We start from the raw sequence: 20,184 nt of genomic DNA on the forward strand, positions 1-20,184 counted from the left end.
TGAGTTCATCGGGGAGTCTCGCGTTCCCCTGAAGCGCGTCAAGCCAGACCAGACCAAACACTTCCACACCTGTCTGGAACACCCACCCCCAGTACGAGACCCGACACACACATGCACGCACACACGTACCCACACACCAGCGCACACCCCCCCCCCACACACACACACACACACTTCTCTCAACTGCAATCCCTTGAGTTATAGCTTCTTTGGACAGAAATGCACAAAGAAGAAATAAGCTCAATTTCTTCCTCTTCTTCCCCCAGCTCCCCTCTCCAACCACCATGGGGACAGCCCTCCGAGGAATCTCCTGCTACTTAAGAGAGGTGCTTTCCCTTTTCCTTCCTCCCTCCTTCTCACTCCCTCCTTCTCTCTCTCTCCTTGTCGCTCCCTCCCTCCCGCTCTCTCTTTCTCTGTCAATCTTTTCCCCCCGCCTTCTTTCTGTCTCCATATCTCTCAACCCTCTCCTTGTCTCCCTCTCTATCTCCCGCACTCTCTCTCTCCATTTCTCTCCCTCCTTCTCACCCCTAACCAGGGCCAATTAGCAAAGCTTTAACATTCTAAATTAAAGAGCGATGTGAGGGTTTGAGCACCTCAGTAAACTAATTGGCTTCTGTTTAGCAATTTTCTTTCTCTTTCTATTGATCTAAATTAGAATTTCAATAGGAGCCACTTTGTGCAGACTGATTATAAGTCATTATCAACCTTATTTTCTTCCTTAGTTACTTAGATACTTCAATGAGATGTGGGGAATATGAGAGGGGAAATATAAATCAGCTTTTAAAGATGGGAGGAGAGGGGAGAGATAATGGAGAACAGAACAGAGTATGAATATGATCAATTCCGGTAGTTTTTTTAAATGCTAAATGTATCCAGAACACAAGGCAGTGATACATAGGAAAGGGCCAACAACTCAGGCTGGTATCAGTTTATAAGCATCACATTTTGAAGCTTCGGAAAAAAGAAATGCCCCAGCTAGCACCTAACGTTCTGAGAACCATGTGTTTTTTAGAGGTTGGTGAAAGCGTGGTTATTATTGTTCGAAGGTTATTTTGCATTCAACTTTCCCACAACTTTCTGGGAATGGTGCAGGATAGTTGTTTGGCTTTGGAACATTCTCAGTACATTTAAGGTACTTGACCAAAAAAATATATTTTCCTGGTATTTCATTACTTTAGCAGAACGCTTCCTAAAAGTTCAAACATGGTTACATTTAATGTCAATGTTGGTAATGTTCTTGGAATGTTCTCCAGCTGGTTTGACATTGGGAATGTTCTCAAATAGTTCAGAGTGTAACGATTGGCGTCGGGTGATGAGGAAGCGGACCAAAACGCAGCTGGGAGCGAACACATGTTTATTCTTACACTGAATTAAACACGTACACAAAACCAAGAAAATGCCTGATCATTAACTGCTCAAACAAAAGAGACAACAACCCACAAACATCGTGGGGGGAAAGGAACTTAAATGTGATTCCCAATCAGACATAACTAGCGACAGCTGTCTGATTGGAAATCACCCCCGAGCCCAACATAGAAATAAACCACAAAGAAAGGCTATAACAAAACATAGAAAATAAACCATAGAAATACCACACCCTGACCAAAATAGCAGAGTTCCCCTGGTCAGGGCGTGACAGTACCCCCCCTCCAACGGTGCGTACTCCCGGCGCACCAACCTAAAGTCTATTAGGGGGGGGACCCGGGTGGGCGCCTCACCCTCGGTGGAGGCTCTGGCCCCGGGCGTGTTTCTCCCCCTGCCTCCACCCTAGCCCTACCCCTCTGGCCCGGACTGGACCACGGTGGAGCGGCATGCTCAGGCTCCGGAGCGGAGCCGCCGACAGGAACAGGACTGGTCACCGGTGGACCGGACACAGGCCGTGCCGGACTGTGGACACGCGCCGTGGGCCTGGTGCGGGGAACAGGGACGGGCCGGACAGGACCGGGGACACGCACCACCAACCTGGTGCGGGGAGCAGGGACGGGCCGGACTGGCCTGGGGACACGCACCACCAACCTGGTGCGGGGAGCAGGGACGGGCCGGACTGGACTGGGGACACGCACCAGCAACCTGGTGCGGGGAGCAGGAATGGGCCGGACAGGACTGTGGACACGCACCAGCAACCTGGTGCGGGGAGCAGGAATGGGCCGGACAGGACTGTGGACACGCACCACCAACCTGGTGCGGGGAGCAGGAATGGGCCGGACAGGACTGGGGACACGCACCAGCAACCTGGTGCGGGGAGCAGGAATGGGCCGGACAGGACTGTGGACACGCACCACCAACCTGGTGCGGGGAGCAGGAATGGGCCGGACAGGACTGGGGACATGCACCACCAACCTGGTGCGGGGAGCAGGAATGGGCCGGACAGGACTGTGGACACGCACCACCAACCTGGTGCGGGGAGCAGGAATGGGCCGGACAGGACTGGGGACACGCACCAGCAACCTGGTGCGGGGAGCAGGAATGGGCCGGACAGGACTGTGGACACGCACCACCAACCTGGTGCGGGGAGCAGGAATGGGCCGGACAGGACTGGGGACACGCACCACCAACCTGGTGCGGGGAGCAGGAATGGGCCGGACAGGACTGTGGACACGCACCACCAACCTGGTGCGGGGAGCAGGAATGGGCCGGACAGGACTGGGGACATGCACCACCAACCTGGTGCGGGGAGCAGGGACGGGCCGGACTGGACTGGGGACACGCACCACCGGCTTGGTGCGGGGAGCAGGGACGGGCCGGACTGGACTGGGGACACGCACCACTGGCTTGGTGCGGGGAGTAGGAATGGGCCGGACAGGACTGGGGACACGCACCACTAACCTGGTGCGGGGAGCAGGAATGGGCCGGACAGGACTGGGGACACGCACCACTAACCTGGTGCGGGAAGCAGGGACGGGCCGGACTGGACTGGGGACGTCTGGCAGCTCGGGACAGTCTGGGCAGTCTGGCCACTCCGGCAGTTCAGCGCAGTCTGGCCACTCCGGCAGTTCAGCGCAGTCTGGCCACTCCGGCAGTTCAGCGCAGTCTGGCCACTCCGGCGACTGTTGACTGGCGGGCAGCTCCGACGACTGTTGACTGGCGGGCAGCTCAGACGACTGTTGACTGGCGGGCAGCTCCGACGACTGTTGACTGGCGGGCAGCTCCGACGACTGTTGACTGGCGGGCAGCTCCGACGACTGTTGACTGGCGGGCAGCTCTGACGACTGTCGACAGGCGGACAGCTCTGACGACTGTTGACTGGCGAGGCTGGGTTCACGCACTTGAAGCCTGGTGCGTGGTGCTGGTACCGGATATATAGGACCATGGAGGCTTACTGGCGGTCTCGAGCTTAACCCTGGCATCGCCCTTTCTGGCTGAATGCCTAGTACCCCCTGGTAACTGCGGGGCGCTGGTATAGCGCGTACTGGCCTAAAAACACTTGGCCTCGCCATAACACCCATTACCCCGAAGCGTAAGCCCTGTCCATTAACTGGCCTCCCAGAAACAGTCCGGGGATTTGGCCTGGGGCTCCAAACTTGCCCCGCAAAACTCCCCTTGTGCCCCCCCAAAAAAAATTCTTGGGGAGGCCTCTCGAGTTTCCTCAACTCCTCGTTCCTCTGCTGCTTGGTCCTGGTTTGGTGGGTTGTTCTGTAACGATTGGCGTCGGGTGATGAGGAAGCGGACCAAAACGCAGCTGGGAGCGAACACATGTTTATTCTTACACTGAATTAAACACGTACACAAAACCAAGAAAATGCCTGATCATTAACTGCTCAAACAAAAGAGACAACAACCCACAAACATTGTGGGGGGAAAGGAACTTAAATGTGATTCCCAATCAGACATAACTAGCGACAGCTGTCTGATTGGAAATCACCCCCGAGCCCAACATAGAAATAAACCACAAAGAAAGGCTATAACAAAACATAGAAAATAAACCATAGAAATACCACACCCTGACCAAAATAGCAGAGTTCCCCTGGTCAGGGCGTGACACAGAGAACATAAAAAAAACTAAGTTCTTCTGTAGGATTTTCAGTGCTTCAGCATAACTTTTCCTACATATTTCCTCATGGTTCTATTTAAAATCATGTTCTCAAATTGTTCCAAGAACGTTAAGAAAACATTCCATAAATACCACAACAAAACTTTTGTAATGTTCAGAGAACGTTCTAAGACTGTTTTTTAAAAAACATATACATTCCATTCTCAGCATCAACAAAACTCTTTCTATTCTCTATCTTGTTAAGTGTGTTGGCCATGCACACTGTTTGGCCACACCTGATCTTAATGAGTGCTTGTTTCCTTTGAAATGGGGTCTGTTTGAATAGACTAAAATGAACAGCTTTGTATGGGTAAAAATACATGGTTTGCTAACTCCATCCTGCTGGCGCAGTGGACTCATTTTATGGATAGAAAACATACATATGTTTGAATCTTACTGATGCCATATCACAATAAAAATGTGTTTGCATGCTTAAGGAAATTAGTTTCCATGTGTACTTGGAGTAAAACAAAAATTAACCCAAAATAAGCTAGCAGTGTTAGTGAAAGTTTTAAGGAAGTTATTCAAAAACCTCCAAATAGCAAGTCATTTCCATTCTTAGAGCACTAATAAAACCTCCCAGGAAAACTTTCAAGGAATCAGAGTAAAACGTTGTCGTAGGATGAAGCGGACCAAAGTGCAGCGTGATTATTGTTCCACATATTTTATTGAACTGTGAAACTATGCAATACTGTCACGATTGTCATAAGGAGAGGACCAAAACGCAGCAGGGACATGTATACTCATCTTCTTTATTGACGGGAAAAGAAGGAAAAAACCAAACAAACACGTATACAAAAATAACAAAACGATGAACGACAAAATAACAGTCTTGAAGGCAACACAGCAATCCAAGAACATTCTCCCACAAACACTTAACCAAACACATACCCATATATAGGACTGTCAATCAGAGGCAACTAGAAAACACCTGCCTCCAATTGAGAGTCCAACCCCAATAAACTAGACATAGAAATACAAAAGACTAGAGACCACATAGAAATACAAACATAGAACATAACCCCAAAAACCCAGAACTAACTAAACCAACACCCTACTAAATAAATCACCACCCCGAACCACATAAACAAAATACCCTCTGCCACGTCCTGACCAAACTACAATAACAAATAACCCTTATACTGGTCAGGACGTGACAAATACATACAAAATAAACTGAATGAACAAAAACAACAAACCGTGACGAAGAGTTAACATACACTTACTCAAAATCAATCTCCCACAAACCCAGGTGGGAAAAACACCTACTTAAGTATGATCTCCAATTAGAGACAACAATGACCAGCTGCCTCTAATTGGAGATCATCCCAAACAAAACCAAACATAGAAGTACAAAACTAGAACATAACAACATAGAAAATCTAAACTAGAAAAACCCCCCTGTCACGCCCTGACCTACTCTACCATAGAAAATAACCGCTTTCTATGGTCAGGACGAGACAGTACCCCCCCAAAGGTGCGGACTCCGAACGCACCTAAAACAACAACAAAAAAATAACCCCAAAAAAAGGGAGGTAGGGTAGGTGACATGTCTCTGGTGCAGTACGAAGAAACTTCTCATCCTGCAGATCCTCCAGCAGAGGAGGCGGCTCCGGTTCGGGGCTTAACCCCCGCTCCGCCCGCTGATCCCTCCGCTTTTGTGTCACCGGACCCTGGATCGCCGCCGAAGGACCCAGACCGTGGATCATCACCGGAGGTTCTGGACTGCGGACCGGCGCTGGAGACTCTAGACTGCGGACCGCCGCTGGAGACTCTGGACTGCGGACCGCCGCTGGAGACTGGACTGCGGACCGCCGCTGGAGACTCTGGACTGCGGACCGCCACTGGAGGTTCCGGACTGCGGGCCGTCGCTGGAGGTTCCGGTCTGCGGGCCGTCGCTGGAGGTTCCGGACTGCGGGCCGTCACTGGAGGTTCTGGACTGTGGGCTGTCTCAAGAGGTTCCGGACTGTGGACCGTCTCAGGATGTTCCGGACTGGGGACCGTCGCTGCAGGCTCCATGCAATGGATCATCACTGCAGGCTCCGCGCCATGGATCACCCCTGGAGGCTTTGTTCCACGGATCATCACTGGAGGCTCCGGGCCATGGATTATCACTGGAGGCTTTGTGCCATGGATCATCCCTACAGGCTCCGGGCCATGGATCATCCCTACAGGCTTCTTGCCATGGATTATCACTGGAGGCTTCATGCCATGGATCATCACTACAGGCTCTGGGCCATGGATCATCACTGGAGGCTTCGTGCCATGGATCATCACTGGAGGCTTCGTGCCATGGATCATCACTGGAGGCTTCTTACGTGGAGCCGGAACAGGTCTCACCGGACTGGGGAACGTTGCGGGAGGCTCCGGACTGGGGGACGTCGCCGGAAGCTCTGGACTGGGAAGGTGCACTGGAGGCCTGATGCATGGGGCTGGCACAGGTGGCGCCAGACTGGTAACACGCACCTCAGGGCGAGTGCGAGGAGCAGGAACTGGGCGTACCAGGCTGGATAGACTCACTGGAGGCCGGGTATGTGGAGCAGGCACAGGATATACTGGGCCGTGGAGGCGCACTGGAGGTCTCGAGCGTAGAGCTAGCACAACCCATCCTGGCTGGATGCTTACTTTTGCCCGGCAAATGTGGTGCGCTGGCACAGGACGCAATGGGCTGTGAATACACACTGGCGACACAGAGCGCAGAGCCGGCGCAGGATATCCTGGACCGAGAAGGCGAACTGGAGACCAGGAGCGCTGAGCTGGCACCACCCTTCCTGGCTGAATGCTCAACCTAGCTCGGCAAATGCGGGGCGCGGGCACAGATCGCACCGGGCTGTGAATGCGCACTGGCGACACAGGGCGCATCACCGCATAACACGGTGCTTGCTTAGTCACTCGCTCCCCACGGTAAGCACGGGAAGTTGGCTCAGGTCTCCACCCTGACTCTGCCAATCTCCCCGTGTGCCCCCCCCCCCCCCCCCCCCCAAGAAAATTGGGGGTTGCCTCTCGGGCTTCCATAGTTGCCGTGACTCCCTCGTTGCCTCCAGCTGCCTCTAATTGGAGATCATCCCAAACAAAACCCAACATAGAAGTACAAAACTAGAACATAACAACACAGAAAATCTAAACTAGAAAACCCCCCCTGTCACGCCCTGACCTACTCAACCATAGAAAATAACCGCTTTCTATGGTCAGGACGTGACAAACGTTCTCAGAACTTCCCTGCAAACTAAAAATAAACATTCCCAGTACAGGCAAAATGTTCAGTTCCTTTCTCAGAACGCTAAAAAAACATTGTCTTACCAGTCAGGAAATGCGTGGTTTCGTTCACACAACTAATGTGAAACCAAAAAAATACGTTCCCACAACTTCCAAGGAACCAAATGTGCTAGCTAGGGCATCACAGTTATTAACGCCTAAATCAATACATTGCATCAGCGGTACACCTGTAGCACATAGTCCGCAATAGAATAAATAGCTGTCCAAATGCATGTGAATGAAGTAGGTAAATAAGAGATGGTGTCAGACAGACAACTCTCTGAGGGGAGTTAAGACTAGAGACTGAATCCAATGGTTTTTGGAAGGAGGGATCAAAGCAAGAGAGAGAAAAAGAAAGGAAAAGGAGAGAGGCTGAAAAGAAAGTGGGAGTTTTGTGTCTCGATTGTCTTGGACAGCTCTTAATTCACATAGATTGGATGGAGGCCAGTCGTGTGTGTGTGTGTGTGTGTGTGTGTGTGTGTGTGTTCTTGCGTGCGTTCTTGCGTGCGTGCACTTGCGCATGTGTGTACATCTTTGTGTGCGCACTTGTGTATGTGTGTGTGGCCATGATGGTCGTGGTGGATGGCCATCTGTGGTTTAATCAGATACATCTGACTATGCAAGCTAGCTAGCACAGTGCCTCAGACAGACAGCCATTTGCATTCCTGTCCAGCCCACCTGACCTGCATGACTCTATGTGTTTACCTGCTCATTAGTGGAGGAGGGGGTGTGTGTGTGTGTGTGTGTGTGTGTGTGTGTGTGTGTGTGTGTGTGTGTGTGTGTGTGCGTGCGCGTGCGCGTGCGCGTGTCTGTGTCTGTGTCTGTGTCTGTGTCTGTGTCTGTGTCTGTGTCTGTGTCTGTGTCTGTGTCTGTGTCTGTGTCTGTGTCTGTGTGTGTGTGTGTGTGTGTGTGTGTGTGTGTGTGTGTGTGTGTGAGAGTACGCGTGTGCTCCCATTTGAAAGGTTTTAGTCATGCACAATGCCAGACACCGGGCGACGTTTTGAGTGTTGTTGCTGAGACCTCTCCTCCCAAACTAGCTGTCAGCAAATGCCAAGCACACATACAGCGCCTTCAGAAAGTATTCATACCCCTTGACTTATTCCACATTTTGTTGTCACAGCCTAAATTCAGAATGGATTAAATATTTTTTTTTTCTCTCCCATCTACACACAATACCCCATAATGAAAAACTGAAAACATGTTTTTAGAAACAGACTGCCTAGAGCTGGCCGTCCGACCAAACTGAGCAACCGGGCAAGAAGGACCACTCTGACAGAACTACAGAGTTCCTTGGCTGAGATGGGGGAACCTGCCAGAAGGACAACAGACTCTACAGCACTACACCAATCTGGGCTTTATGGGAGAGTGGCCAGGCGGAAGCCACTCCTGAGACAAAGGCACATGACAGCACGCCTGTAGTTTGCAAAAAGGCACATGAAAGCATTAGGAAAAATATTCTGTAGATTGATGAGCCAAAAATTGAACTATTTGGCCTGAATGCAAAGCGCTGTCTGGAGAAAACCAGGCACAGCTCTTCATCCGTGTAACACCACCCCTACCGTGAAGCATGGTGGTGGCAGCATCATGCTGTGAGGATGCTTTTCAGAGGCAGGGACTGGGTGACTGGTGAGGATAGAGGGAACAATGAATGGAGCAAAATACAGGCAAAACCTTGTTGAGAACTTGCTTCAGAGTGCAAACTACCTTAAGACTGGGACAAAGATTTATGTTCCAACAGGACAATGAACCCAAGTATACAGTTAAAACAATGCTGGAATGGCTTCAGAACAAGAATGGGAAAGTCCTTGAGTGGCCCAGCCAAAGCCCAGACTTGAATCCCATTGAAAATCGGTGGAAAGACTTGAAAATTGCTGTTCACCGCTACTCCCCATCCAATTTAACAGAGCTTGAGAAAATCTGCACGAAAGAATGGGAGAAAATCCCCAAATCCAGATGTGCAAAGCTGATACAGAAATACCCTAAACGATTCGAAGCTGTAATCGCTGTTAAACGTGCTTCTACAAAGTATTGACTCAGGGGTGTGAATACTTATGTAAATTATAGAGATATTTCTGTATTTAATTTTCAATAAATTTGCCACAATTTCGAAAAACATGTTTTCACTTTGTCATTATGGGTATTGTGTGTACATGGGTGTGAAATAAAATATATTTAATTAATGTTGAATTCAGACTGTAACACAAAAAATGTGGAATAAGTCAAGAGGTATAAATACTTTCTGAAGGCATTGTATGTCGCATGTGAACCTTCGTTCGAATCATTATACTGTGGCTGAACAATGTCAAACTAATCAGTTAGCATTGAATAGAGTTCTATGCTGTCTACACACTAATTGCGCGCAATCTCCTGACAAAGACAGAAATGATGAAGAAACGGATTGCAATAGAAAAACAAAATTGTAGTACCTTGCTTACGTTTCGTTTACTGTCCATGTTAAGCCTTCATGGTCAGTGTTGAGTCATGTGTCTCTCTGTCTCGCTCTCGGTCTTGTCTCAGGTCGATCTGGCATTTTGTTATTGTTGTTTTTGACTCAGCGTGTGCTCATTACCTGGCTGGCTCGCTCTGTTACAATACAATTACTGTAATGGAGCTTCAACCAACCAGGAGAGACACCAGAGGCACTGCCTGGAGGGATGGAAGGCGAGAGAGAGAGACAGAGGGAGGGAGGGAGGGAGGGAGCGAAAGGGAGGAAGTGAGAGGGCGAGAGGGGGGGGTGGAAAGGGTGGATGGAGAGAGGGAGAGGGAGAGAAGGAGGGAGATGAAGGGAGATGAGCAGCATGTAGAGGGCTGGAGGATTGGAGAGATATACTGAATTTTCCACCAGTAAATTCGATTTTTTTTATGTGGAGTTTCATGTACTATTTCTTTCAAAAGTCCACCCACCATCTACTGAAATACACAACCTTCTTGGCCATAAACGCACCACCAACTAGATCCCGTGACAAATATTTCAAATGTCGGCCACCACTATCTCCAGCACCCACATTTGCAAAATCAATCTCTTGGTTGAAATGAAATAGTCTGCCCCCGTCTGGCTAACACCTTGTACGCTAAACCACTTTCAAAAAGTCCACTCCCATCCTGACAAGCAAATGTTAGCAAGCAGCTGATCTATTCCAGGTGAGCGGTCTCAAGACAGCTTGCACAGCAGCAAAGACAGAAACATCCCAGTCAGAAATCTTGTCGTTCTCAGAACTTCCGAAGTAAGCAGGTGACAGTGAAGGGAGGGATGTCCTGGAGTTGTTTTCTATAGTGGCTGGGGCCTTTCAACTAACTAGAGATCTCTGGTTAAACTGACAGCTAGCCTCCTCATCCTGTCTGGGTTAGATTTATGTTTTCTTAACGTCACTGGGGCCGAGTGCACTGAATCTATTTGCAGAGGAGAGAGTAGGGCCTGGCTTGACCCTTAGGGAAAAACCACAATTTCACATGTAGAAAATCACATGATTTCACATGTAGAGAATCACATGATTTCACATGTCATTATGATGCACACACAGTGCTTTTAATTGACATACTTTGACTACATTGTGTATGATTATTGACACAGTAATTACTATTCAGCATGTTCTTACCTGGGATTTGAATTCACAACCACTTGGTTCACGGCATTCCGATCTTTCTGCTATGAAATTACTGTCAATAACTGCTTTCACCTGTATACCTACACTTTGGACATCAAAGTAAATCTCAGCTTTGTTAAAAATACATTTAAGAATAATGATTATATTTATCCTAGTTATTCAGGAGTAACATTAAAACAGAATAATATGCCCCACTAACATTAGACAACTATACACAAAACCCTCAAATTACAGAAATAAGTCAATTAAATCAATGATGAGAGAATAGTCAGATTAACAGATAACTAAACTGAACAAAAATATAAAAGCGACATGGAACAATTTCAACGATTTTACGGAGTTACAGTTCATATAAGGAAGTCGGTCAATTGAAATAAATTAATTAGGCCCTAATCTATGGATTTCACATGACTGGGCTGGGGTGCAGCCATTGGTGGGCCTGGGAAGGCATAGGCACTTGGGAGCCAGGCCCACTCAATGAGGAGCCAGGCCCAGCCAATCAGAATTCGTCTTTCACCACAAAAGGGCTTTATTACAGACAGAAATACTCCTCAATTTCCGGGTGGCTGTCCAGGTGGCTGGTCTCAGATGATCCCACAGGTGAAGAAGCCTGATGTGGAGGTCCTGGGCTGGCATGGTTACAAGTGGCCTGCGGTTGTGAGGCCGGTTGGACGTACTGCTAAATTCTCTAAAATGACGTTGGAGTTGGCTTATGGTAGAGAAATAAACATTCAATTCTCTGGCAACAGCTCTGGCAGACATTCCTGCAGTGAGCATGTCAATTGCATGCTCCCTCAAAACTTGAGATATCTGTGGCATTGTGTTGTGTGACAAAACTGCACATTTTAGAGTGGCCTTTTATTGTCCCCAGCATAAGGTGCACCTGTGTAATGATCATGCTGTTTAATCAGCTTCTTGATATGCCACACCTGTCAGGTGGACGGATGGATCATCTTGGCAAAGGAGAAATGCTCACTAACAGGGATGTGTATATTCCTGTGTATATTTACGAATGGTCTACCACCCAAAGGACATTTAGCCAACTTGACACAACTGTGGGAAGCATTGGAGTCAACATGGGCCAGCATCCCTGTGGAACGCTTTCGACACCTTGTATAATCCACGCCCGACAAAGTTAGGTTTTTCTGAGGGGAAAAAAGGGGCAGTGCAACTCAATATTAGGAAGTTGTTCCTAATGTTTGGTATACTCAGTGTATATGCCACTTAGCAGCAGACACCTTTATCCAATGCAACTGACAGTAGTGAGTCCATACAGTTTTTGTATGGACCCACAACCTTAATGCTAGTGCTACGCTTTCAGCAACTGAACCACAAAGGACCATCAACACACTAGACTTGCTGGCTTAGTCAGAAGGTAAGGTCCTTGGTTTTCACAGCAACGTGGATGAATGTGCACCCGCTCTGTCCCTGACTCCCTGTCAACTCGTTACCACTGAAATAGAACTTCGGCTACCTCGGAAATTTCTAAACATTGCTCTAGCTAGCTTCAAGGATTTTTGAAAATGGAATGGGGTTTTACTTTAGAAACACGACATGCAAAGGCATTGATTTAAAAAAAAGAGAGAGAGAGAGAGCGAGAGCGAGAGAGAATTCAATGTTCCGACTGCTATCACCGGAGGATCCATCATAATGAGGACTTGTGTGTGTGTGTGTGTGTGTGAGACAGAATGATGGTGAGGAACATAAAGACAGTGGTGTGAGCCAAACAGTGGGTGGGTGAGAGTGGGCGAGCGTTCGTTCAGAGGACAGAGAGAGAGAGAGAGACGAAGGGAAGGGAGCCAGGCGTATACTATTGATCTACTCCTCTCCTCTCTCTGTCTGTCTGGGGGGGGGGGATCTTTCTATCTACATTCATGACATGTCAGATGTATCTAGTAGTTGACCTTTCATAGTGATGAGGGTTAATTCATTAACACTGTGTGTGTGGGGTAACTTTGGGTCTGGTGCTCATCTACTGGTTGAGTTGTGCTATGCTGCTGCTATGCTGCTCATTACTGTAGAGTGGAGACTGGAGTCTTACCGTCCTCCTTCATACAAGTCCTGTACTCACTACTCATAACAAGCAGCCTACTGTACTCGTATAGGCTATTACCAGGACATTAGTCTTGCGTTGCAATACCTCGAAAATCACGTCGTTGTCACGCCTCCTGAAGCCTGGTTCGCGACGAGGCTACCAGGATGCCTCGTCGCGAACCAGGCTTCAGGAGGCGTGACAACTAGCTCTCGTATCAAACTGTGTCCCTTCATCCTCCTCCTAACCTTCAAATCCTTGTCTGACGAATCCTTTACTCAGAGAAGAAGAGAGGAGGCGAAGGAAAGAATCAAAGCCCTTTTTCCTCTTTCAACCCTTACCTCCCCTCCTTTTCTTCTTTCCTCTTCAAGCAGTGGGAGAACGAGCAGCTCCACAGTCTGGAGGAGAGGGGCCGGGTGCTCCTCTCCCTGCAGTTCCTTCCCCCGCTAGACGAGGGCGATGGAGGAGGAGGGGGGCGGCGAGGAGAGGGGCTGTGTGTCGGGGTGCAGCGCTGCGCTCACCTGGCCGCCATGGACGTCAACGGCTTCTCAGACCCCTACGTCAAAACGTAAGCGCGTGGGTGTGTGTGTGTGTGTGTGTGTGTGTGTGTGTGTGCGTGCGTGCGTGCGTGCGTGCGTGTGTGTGTGTGTCCATGTCAAAAACTATACAAATCAGACATGAGTTGTTACATCTAGTCATTACAGGCATTAAAGGCATTACAGCTACGGCTATATCTGTACGACTTAACCTCTGGATCATTTAGCAATTTGATTTGGAATTCTAGGACCCCTTCAGGTATCCCCCAAAAATCAACCCAAAAATATATATAAAATATTACATTTGGCCTTTACTATAACCCATAGAAAGGCATTGAATAACACATTCATAAATGGCAAAAAAAATACAGTCCAAAAATGAATCATAAGGAATAAGGTTTCGGAGTGTCTGTCCTATATCTAGGAAATATGGTTTTTTTTTTGACACATTTAACCCCTTATTTTTCCTCTATGCTTCCATTCATTTGTATGGGTTACCTTCAGACGAGAGATCACAATCGTGTTCATCACAAAATGTTACAGTACCCCCCCCCCCCCTCCCCCCTCCCCGGGGCATTTACTGTGAATGCGGGAACATGGCCATTAATTGTCAATCACGCTATAAAGTGGGTCTTCAACACTACGGCTTGATTATTGCCCTATAGTCTTGAAAAAGGCCTCGCCGACAAAACGTTCAAACTAAACAATGATTAACTAGTGTAAACAGCGCACACTAGAGATGACTGACGACCAACCTTGACTTTATTAAATAAATAAAAAATTCTTAAACATCCGTTCTCCTTTCCATCCTAATATCTTCATAAAGCACTCAACAATGTCTGACTAGAAGGATAGTTTTACTTAAGCTTTAGGCCTTCCTATTCAAGCCAAGCAGGAATTAAGGACGCTGGAGATTGAGAGGAGGGCATAAATGACAAGTTAACAGTATAATATATCAAACGCAGCAAAGTCTTAGTGTCAAGAAAATTGGATAAGATGGGTGGTGAACCAGTCGTAATTGAGCCCAAATGCAGACAGAAGTAAAGTGTTTAAACCATTTGGCTGGCAGCATTGAAAATCAAAAAGAGAGAGAAAGAGCGACGGGGGGGGGTACTGGGTTTTCAGATGAAAGGAAAGTTGGAATAGGTTAAAGAGTGAAGAGAGGAGTGAATATGGGTAGGAGAGACGACCTGGGCCTAGTTCCATTTGTATTCCTTTCAACTTCTCCTAACTCCTTCCTTTTTGGCATTGGTTGGTCAGGAAATTAATACAGTGGAAGCTTTTATTGTCCTGTTGGAAGGCTAGCTGGAGCATCACCATGTTACTTGAATCGAGACCAATCCACTATCCAGTTCTATCACATTTGGAAGCCCCAGGGGAGCCAGGAGACTGAAATTGAATGGGGCCCAAGAAGACCATCACTCACTCCAATTGGTCAGGGTGGCAAGAGAGCCTCGGTGTGATAAAGAGAAAGGAATAGAGCACGTCTGTTTCTTCCATCATCCATGTTCCTCTTAATTGTATTCCATGTGTCATCTGTTTAAGTCAAATGTTCCAAAGCATTTAATTCCTCCCTAGGCCAAATGGCACAGGAACAGACGAGAGCTCAGTTCACTATCACCCGCCCCCGCACACACACTCTGTCACACACACATGCATGGACTCTGTCACACACACACATATACACACATACACACACATTGTCAGCCCCACTCACACAGATCAAAGCTAAGTCTCTCACTGTGCATGTGACAGTGTGTGTGTACAGGTACATGTATGTGTGTATTTGTGTGTGTGTGTATGTGTATGTGTATGTGTGTGTATGTGTGTGTGTGTGTGTGTGTGTGTGTGTGTGTGTGTGTGTGTGTGTGTGTGTGTGTGTGTGTATGTGTGTGTGTGTGTGTGTGTGTGTGTGTGTGTGTGTGTGTGTGTGTGTGTGTGTGTGTGTGTGTGTGTGTGTGTGTGTGTGTGTGTTTGCTACCCACTGTTTAGGAAGCGTATCAAAATTTTATCAGCAGTCAGTGGGATGTCACCACAAAAAGCCTGAGAGACATACCTGTGTGCATGCATTTGAGGGATTGATTGTTTGTGTGTCAATCTATGACACTGCACCCTCTTTTTCCCCTTTCTCACTCTCCTAACCCTCTGTCTCTCCCCTCTCCCACTCCCCTCCCTCCCTCTCTCCCCCGCTCTATCTCTCACCCTTTCAGATATCTGAAGCCCGACACACAGAAGAAATCCAAACACAAAACGGCTGTGATTAAAAAGACCCTTAACCCTGAATTCAATGAGGTATATCCCTGGGGGGGGGGGGGTCAATGTTAATGTCAATGCTAATGAGATGTCCAGTCCAATATCCCACCCTCTCCTCATCTGTCATCCTCCCTCTCTGTCTCTCTGTCTCTGTCTCGCTCTCTCTTCTAGTATACAGTATTCATCACCTCTTCTACCCTCTCCCTTTTCATAGGAAAATCTCTCCTTCCCCCTCATTCTCTCTCTATCAGCACTCCATCCCATTTCCTCGGAATTGAATTATAACTAGGGATGCACAATATATCGGTAAGCATATCGGAATCGGCCCGATGTCTAGTTTAACACTGATGTGCAAACCCGATATCAAAGCTGACGTGCATACCTATATAACGTAGGTAGATGACGTAAAAAAATATATTATATATTCCTAACCTAGCCCACAATGTCTGCTGTGTGGATCGAGCAGTCAACAAGTCCAGCAGTCATTTGAAAGAGTAAGAACATTTCAGCGAGACAACTCAAAGGCAAAATCCATTAACGCCAAGATAATGGAATTCCTTGCCCTTGACAATCAACCATTCTCTGCCGTGGATGATGATGGCTTTCGCCGACTGGTCGAGCACCTCGAGCCCTGGTACACACTAACAAGTAGGTGCTATTTTTCAGATGTTGCCCTACCGGAGTTACACAGTATTGTTGAAATGCACATTCATGAGCTACTTGCTATGGGCGTCACTGCTATTAGCTTCACGACTGACATTTGGATCAGCGATGTCAGCTCCATGAGTCTGACAGCACAGTGGGTCGACGAGGATTTCGTGCTGAGTTAAGCCGTATTGCATGCTCAAGAATGTGCTGGTCCTCATACCGCTGCTGCCACTTCAATGGGATTTGAGAACATGTTTGAAACTTGGAAACATGAACACACTCCTAGCTCCATTCCAACAACTGACTCAAGAAATAAGCTCATCAACTGCGTCTGCAGCAGACGTGATACCCTCTGTCATGGCATTGAAACGCCTGCTCAACAAAACTGCCAACAGACCTTTGGGGTTAACTTGGAAAAGTACTCTACTAGAGGCTGTGAACAAGCGATTCGGTGGCATTCTCTCTAAGCCTCTTTACCGTGTCGTCACCATGCTCGATGCTAGGTACAAGGACCGCTCCTTCGATGCAGACAATAACAGGGATTACGTGAAATGTTACAGACACAGCTGGACAAAATGGAAACAGACACAGTGACAGTGCCGCACTGAGGAAGAGAGGCCACAGACAGACAGAGCTGAAACTTCACTGCTTGACATGTATGATGAAATCCTGGTTGAGAATGAAACAAATGAACAACGAAACAGCACAGCAAGTAAGCGAAATAAATAGGTTTTGATTATGTTTTACTGGTAAATGGCGACATGCGTAAATGCCACCAAAATAACTTTTTGGTCAGTGTGTGTGTCAATATCGGTTATCGTGGTGGTATCTGTTTTTTTTTGTCAAGGAAAATATTGGATATCGTATCGGCCAAAAATGTCATATCGGTGCATCCCTAATTATAACAATGGATCATAATTTGCAATCGTCTGAGCACTTTTACCACTTACACATCAATGTGTTGACATGCATTAAGCATATCAGTAAGGTCCTTTGGTTGGCTCTCTCATCTCTATATGTCTTTCCCCCCTTCCGCTCTCCTCCCTCTCTCCCCCGCTCATTCTACAGCGTGGGCATTGTGAAGTAATAACGTAATAATGATCTAGGATCAAATTCCGTCTGATCACAGCTTTAGCACTGCTTTTTGAATACGGGCCCTGTTTTCTGTGTGTGTGGTTTAGTTTTTTCCCATTTTGATTTACAGTACTTCTGTAAGTAATGTCACAGCTACGAGTAGAAGGTGCTCTTAGGGACCGATCTGGGATCAGTTTGCCCTTCACAAATCCTAACTTTAGTAATTGAGGTGGAAACACTAAAGCTGACCATAGATCAGTGTCCAGTAGCAACCTCCTCCTACTGAATGGGCTCTCCTGTCGTTTCCCTTGCACCCTACAGGAGTTCTTTTATGAGATCTCCATGTCAGAGCTGTCCAATAAGACTCTGGAGGTCACTGTCTGGGACTACGACTTGGGACGCTCCAATGACTTCATAGGTGAGACTCTTCACTTTGCACACACACACGCATACATACACACATACGCACGCACACACACACAGAGCGAGAGAGATGGCGAGAGAGGCAAATCCCGACTTGACACATCCCTATGCCCGGAGAAGCCAAACTTTTGTGCAGATATTCCATTGGGACATTGAAGTCCTGAAAGGTTCCCATGGTGACGCTGTTTTATCATGTTTACAGGTGGAGTGTGCCTGAGCTGTCACTCACAGGGAGACCCCCTCCGCCATTGGATGGACTGCCTTAAGAACAAGGGTCAGAGGGTGGAGCGCTGGCACATACTGACCAATGAGCTCCCAAGATCCGTAAGTCATGAGTAAGGCCACACATCTACTGAGACACAAGGCTCAGTCCCAATTCTTCACCCTTCTCCCTATGTTGCACACTTCCAGTCTTTAATATGTCAACGGTGGATACTCCTTCAAGGCAGGTGTGAATCGGGATACAGATCAAATCCTCCCTCTAGCCCCCTACCACCTAGGAATTCCTAGAGATCTGAGGGGATTGGATAGATCAAAAATATTGAGGAAATTCCACCTAGCTTATCAGAACGCAAGGGGGAAGCCATGACCATATTGATCTGGATCCGATTTAAACCTTTCAGATCTACTGTAGTGCCTAGGTGGTAGGGGGTATGGGTCGATTTGGAACTCAGCGAACATGAAGCATATCTAGGCTCTCTCTAGAGCCCTGTTTATACCTGGTTCTAACATGCATCCCTCTTCCTGATATTTCCCTGATCTTGTCTGTTTACACTTAGAAGATCTGATCCCAATCAGATAGCAATGCGTCTTTTAATCGTCTACACCTGTCTAAAATTGTGGGCACCATCCAAATGTGGACACATGTCAGCACCAGGTATAAATGGGGATGACTTGCCACAGGATGGGATGCACTACCGGTATGTTCCTATGTCTATAAGGGTGATACAAACCAACACACCATGGAGAAAATGCATGCTGACTATAAGTCATTTACACTACAAGGCCTGGATGTTCTTAAGCACAACTCCTTTATGCTATGGAATAGACTAGCGGTGGTGTAGATGATCCCTTCAAGTTAGATTAGAGTTTCTTTGATTATTTGAATCAGCTGAGTAGTGCTCAGGCAAAAACCAAAATGTGCACCCCTTGGGGTCCAGAGGACCGAGTTTGGGAAACACTGAGTTAGATGGAGGTGTTTGTCAGTGGGATGGGGAATGCGGTTCTGGTTGCCTTATGGCCTCTTGTCACTAAATGTTGACATACACAACTCAACATTATACCTCCAATTTTATCTGATTTCATCTGCATGTTTTAGTCTACGGGCCTTTTTACTTCTCTTGTTCAGCTGATTTGATTGATTTCCATATCTTTCATGGTTATTTTAATAACAAATTGATGTCTATGTTGGTAATAATATGCCTATGATACACAAATACCTAACATCAGATATCCTGTTTGTATTGTTGACATTTTAACCCAAATGGAACCCTATGGGCCTTGGTCAAAAGTAGTCCACTACATAGGGGATAGGGGGCCATTTGGGACGAACACATTCACTGCATCCAAAACATGACATACACTGATAATATTATGAATACATAAGTTCTTCCATGTTGTTGCATGATGCAATACAGTATTGACAAAAAAAAGTTGTCCCCTCTCTAATATAACTGTCCCCAGTCCCAAAAAAAGTATTTGATTAAAAAAGTATTATTATTATTACTTGATTTATTATTTAGGTGATTTCCCTGTATTGTTATTTTTGTTTTCTGTCATGTTTGTTATACTTGTCTCTTAATGCACGACTGAATGTGTGAATGTGGGTTTTTACTGACTTTTCAATGGCTGTATACGATTATCTTGTTGTGCTTTTAACAATTGTTGTTCTTACATTTATATCAGGTGTTTTGTGTACAATATGAAAATACATTTGGAATGCACTACTGTATAAGTCTGACTTGGTTTCTATTTTGTGAGATGGCTTGCCTGAGGGAAATGCAGTAGTCACTCAGTGCTACTGAACAGTAAAATAGCTCACGTTTACCCCCTGGTGGTTCAATGAATACATTACACATTTTCAAGTGTTAGTAATTTAGCTGACGCTCTCTCTGACCATGTTAAACGGTCCTTGCTATCCGGCATTCTTGGGACGTCCCAACTCTGACATTACCTCATTGAAGTTGAAATTTACAACGGTTACGATAAGGTAAGGGTTAAAGTCAGGGTTATGGTTAGGGACGTCCCAAGGATACCGGATAGCACTAACTTTTCAACTGCCCAGAACAAGTATCAAGCAAGAATCAATAAGACACTGCTGTTTTTTAT

General features: G+C 47.1%; 1 protein-coding gene across 1 annotated transcript in view; it reads left to right on the forward strand.

Moving 5' to 3' along the window:
- Positions 1-19,810, forward strand: part of doc2a (double C2-like domains, alpha) — a gene marked incomplete in the record, with an annotated part of 60,102 nt that extends 40,292 nt beyond the window's left edge. Inside the window, 6 exon segments of the mRNA XM_029727135.1 lie at positions 1-91; positions 267-326; positions 13,294-13,490; positions 15,669-15,750; positions 17,755-17,851; positions 18,059-19,810. Coding sequence (XP_029582995.1) covers positions 1-91; positions 267-326; positions 13,294-13,490; positions 15,669-15,750; positions 17,755-17,851; positions 18,059-18,195 — 664 coding nt within the window.
- Positions 19,811-20,184: the final 374 nt, after the last annotated feature.

Source organism: Salmo trutta, chromosome 32 (genome assembly GCF_901001165.1).
Source record: "Salmo trutta chromosome 32, fSalTru1.1, whole genome shotgun sequence".
NCBI classification, from domain to species: domain Eukaryota; kingdom Metazoa; phylum Chordata; class Actinopteri; order Salmoniformes; family Salmonidae; genus Salmo; species Salmo trutta.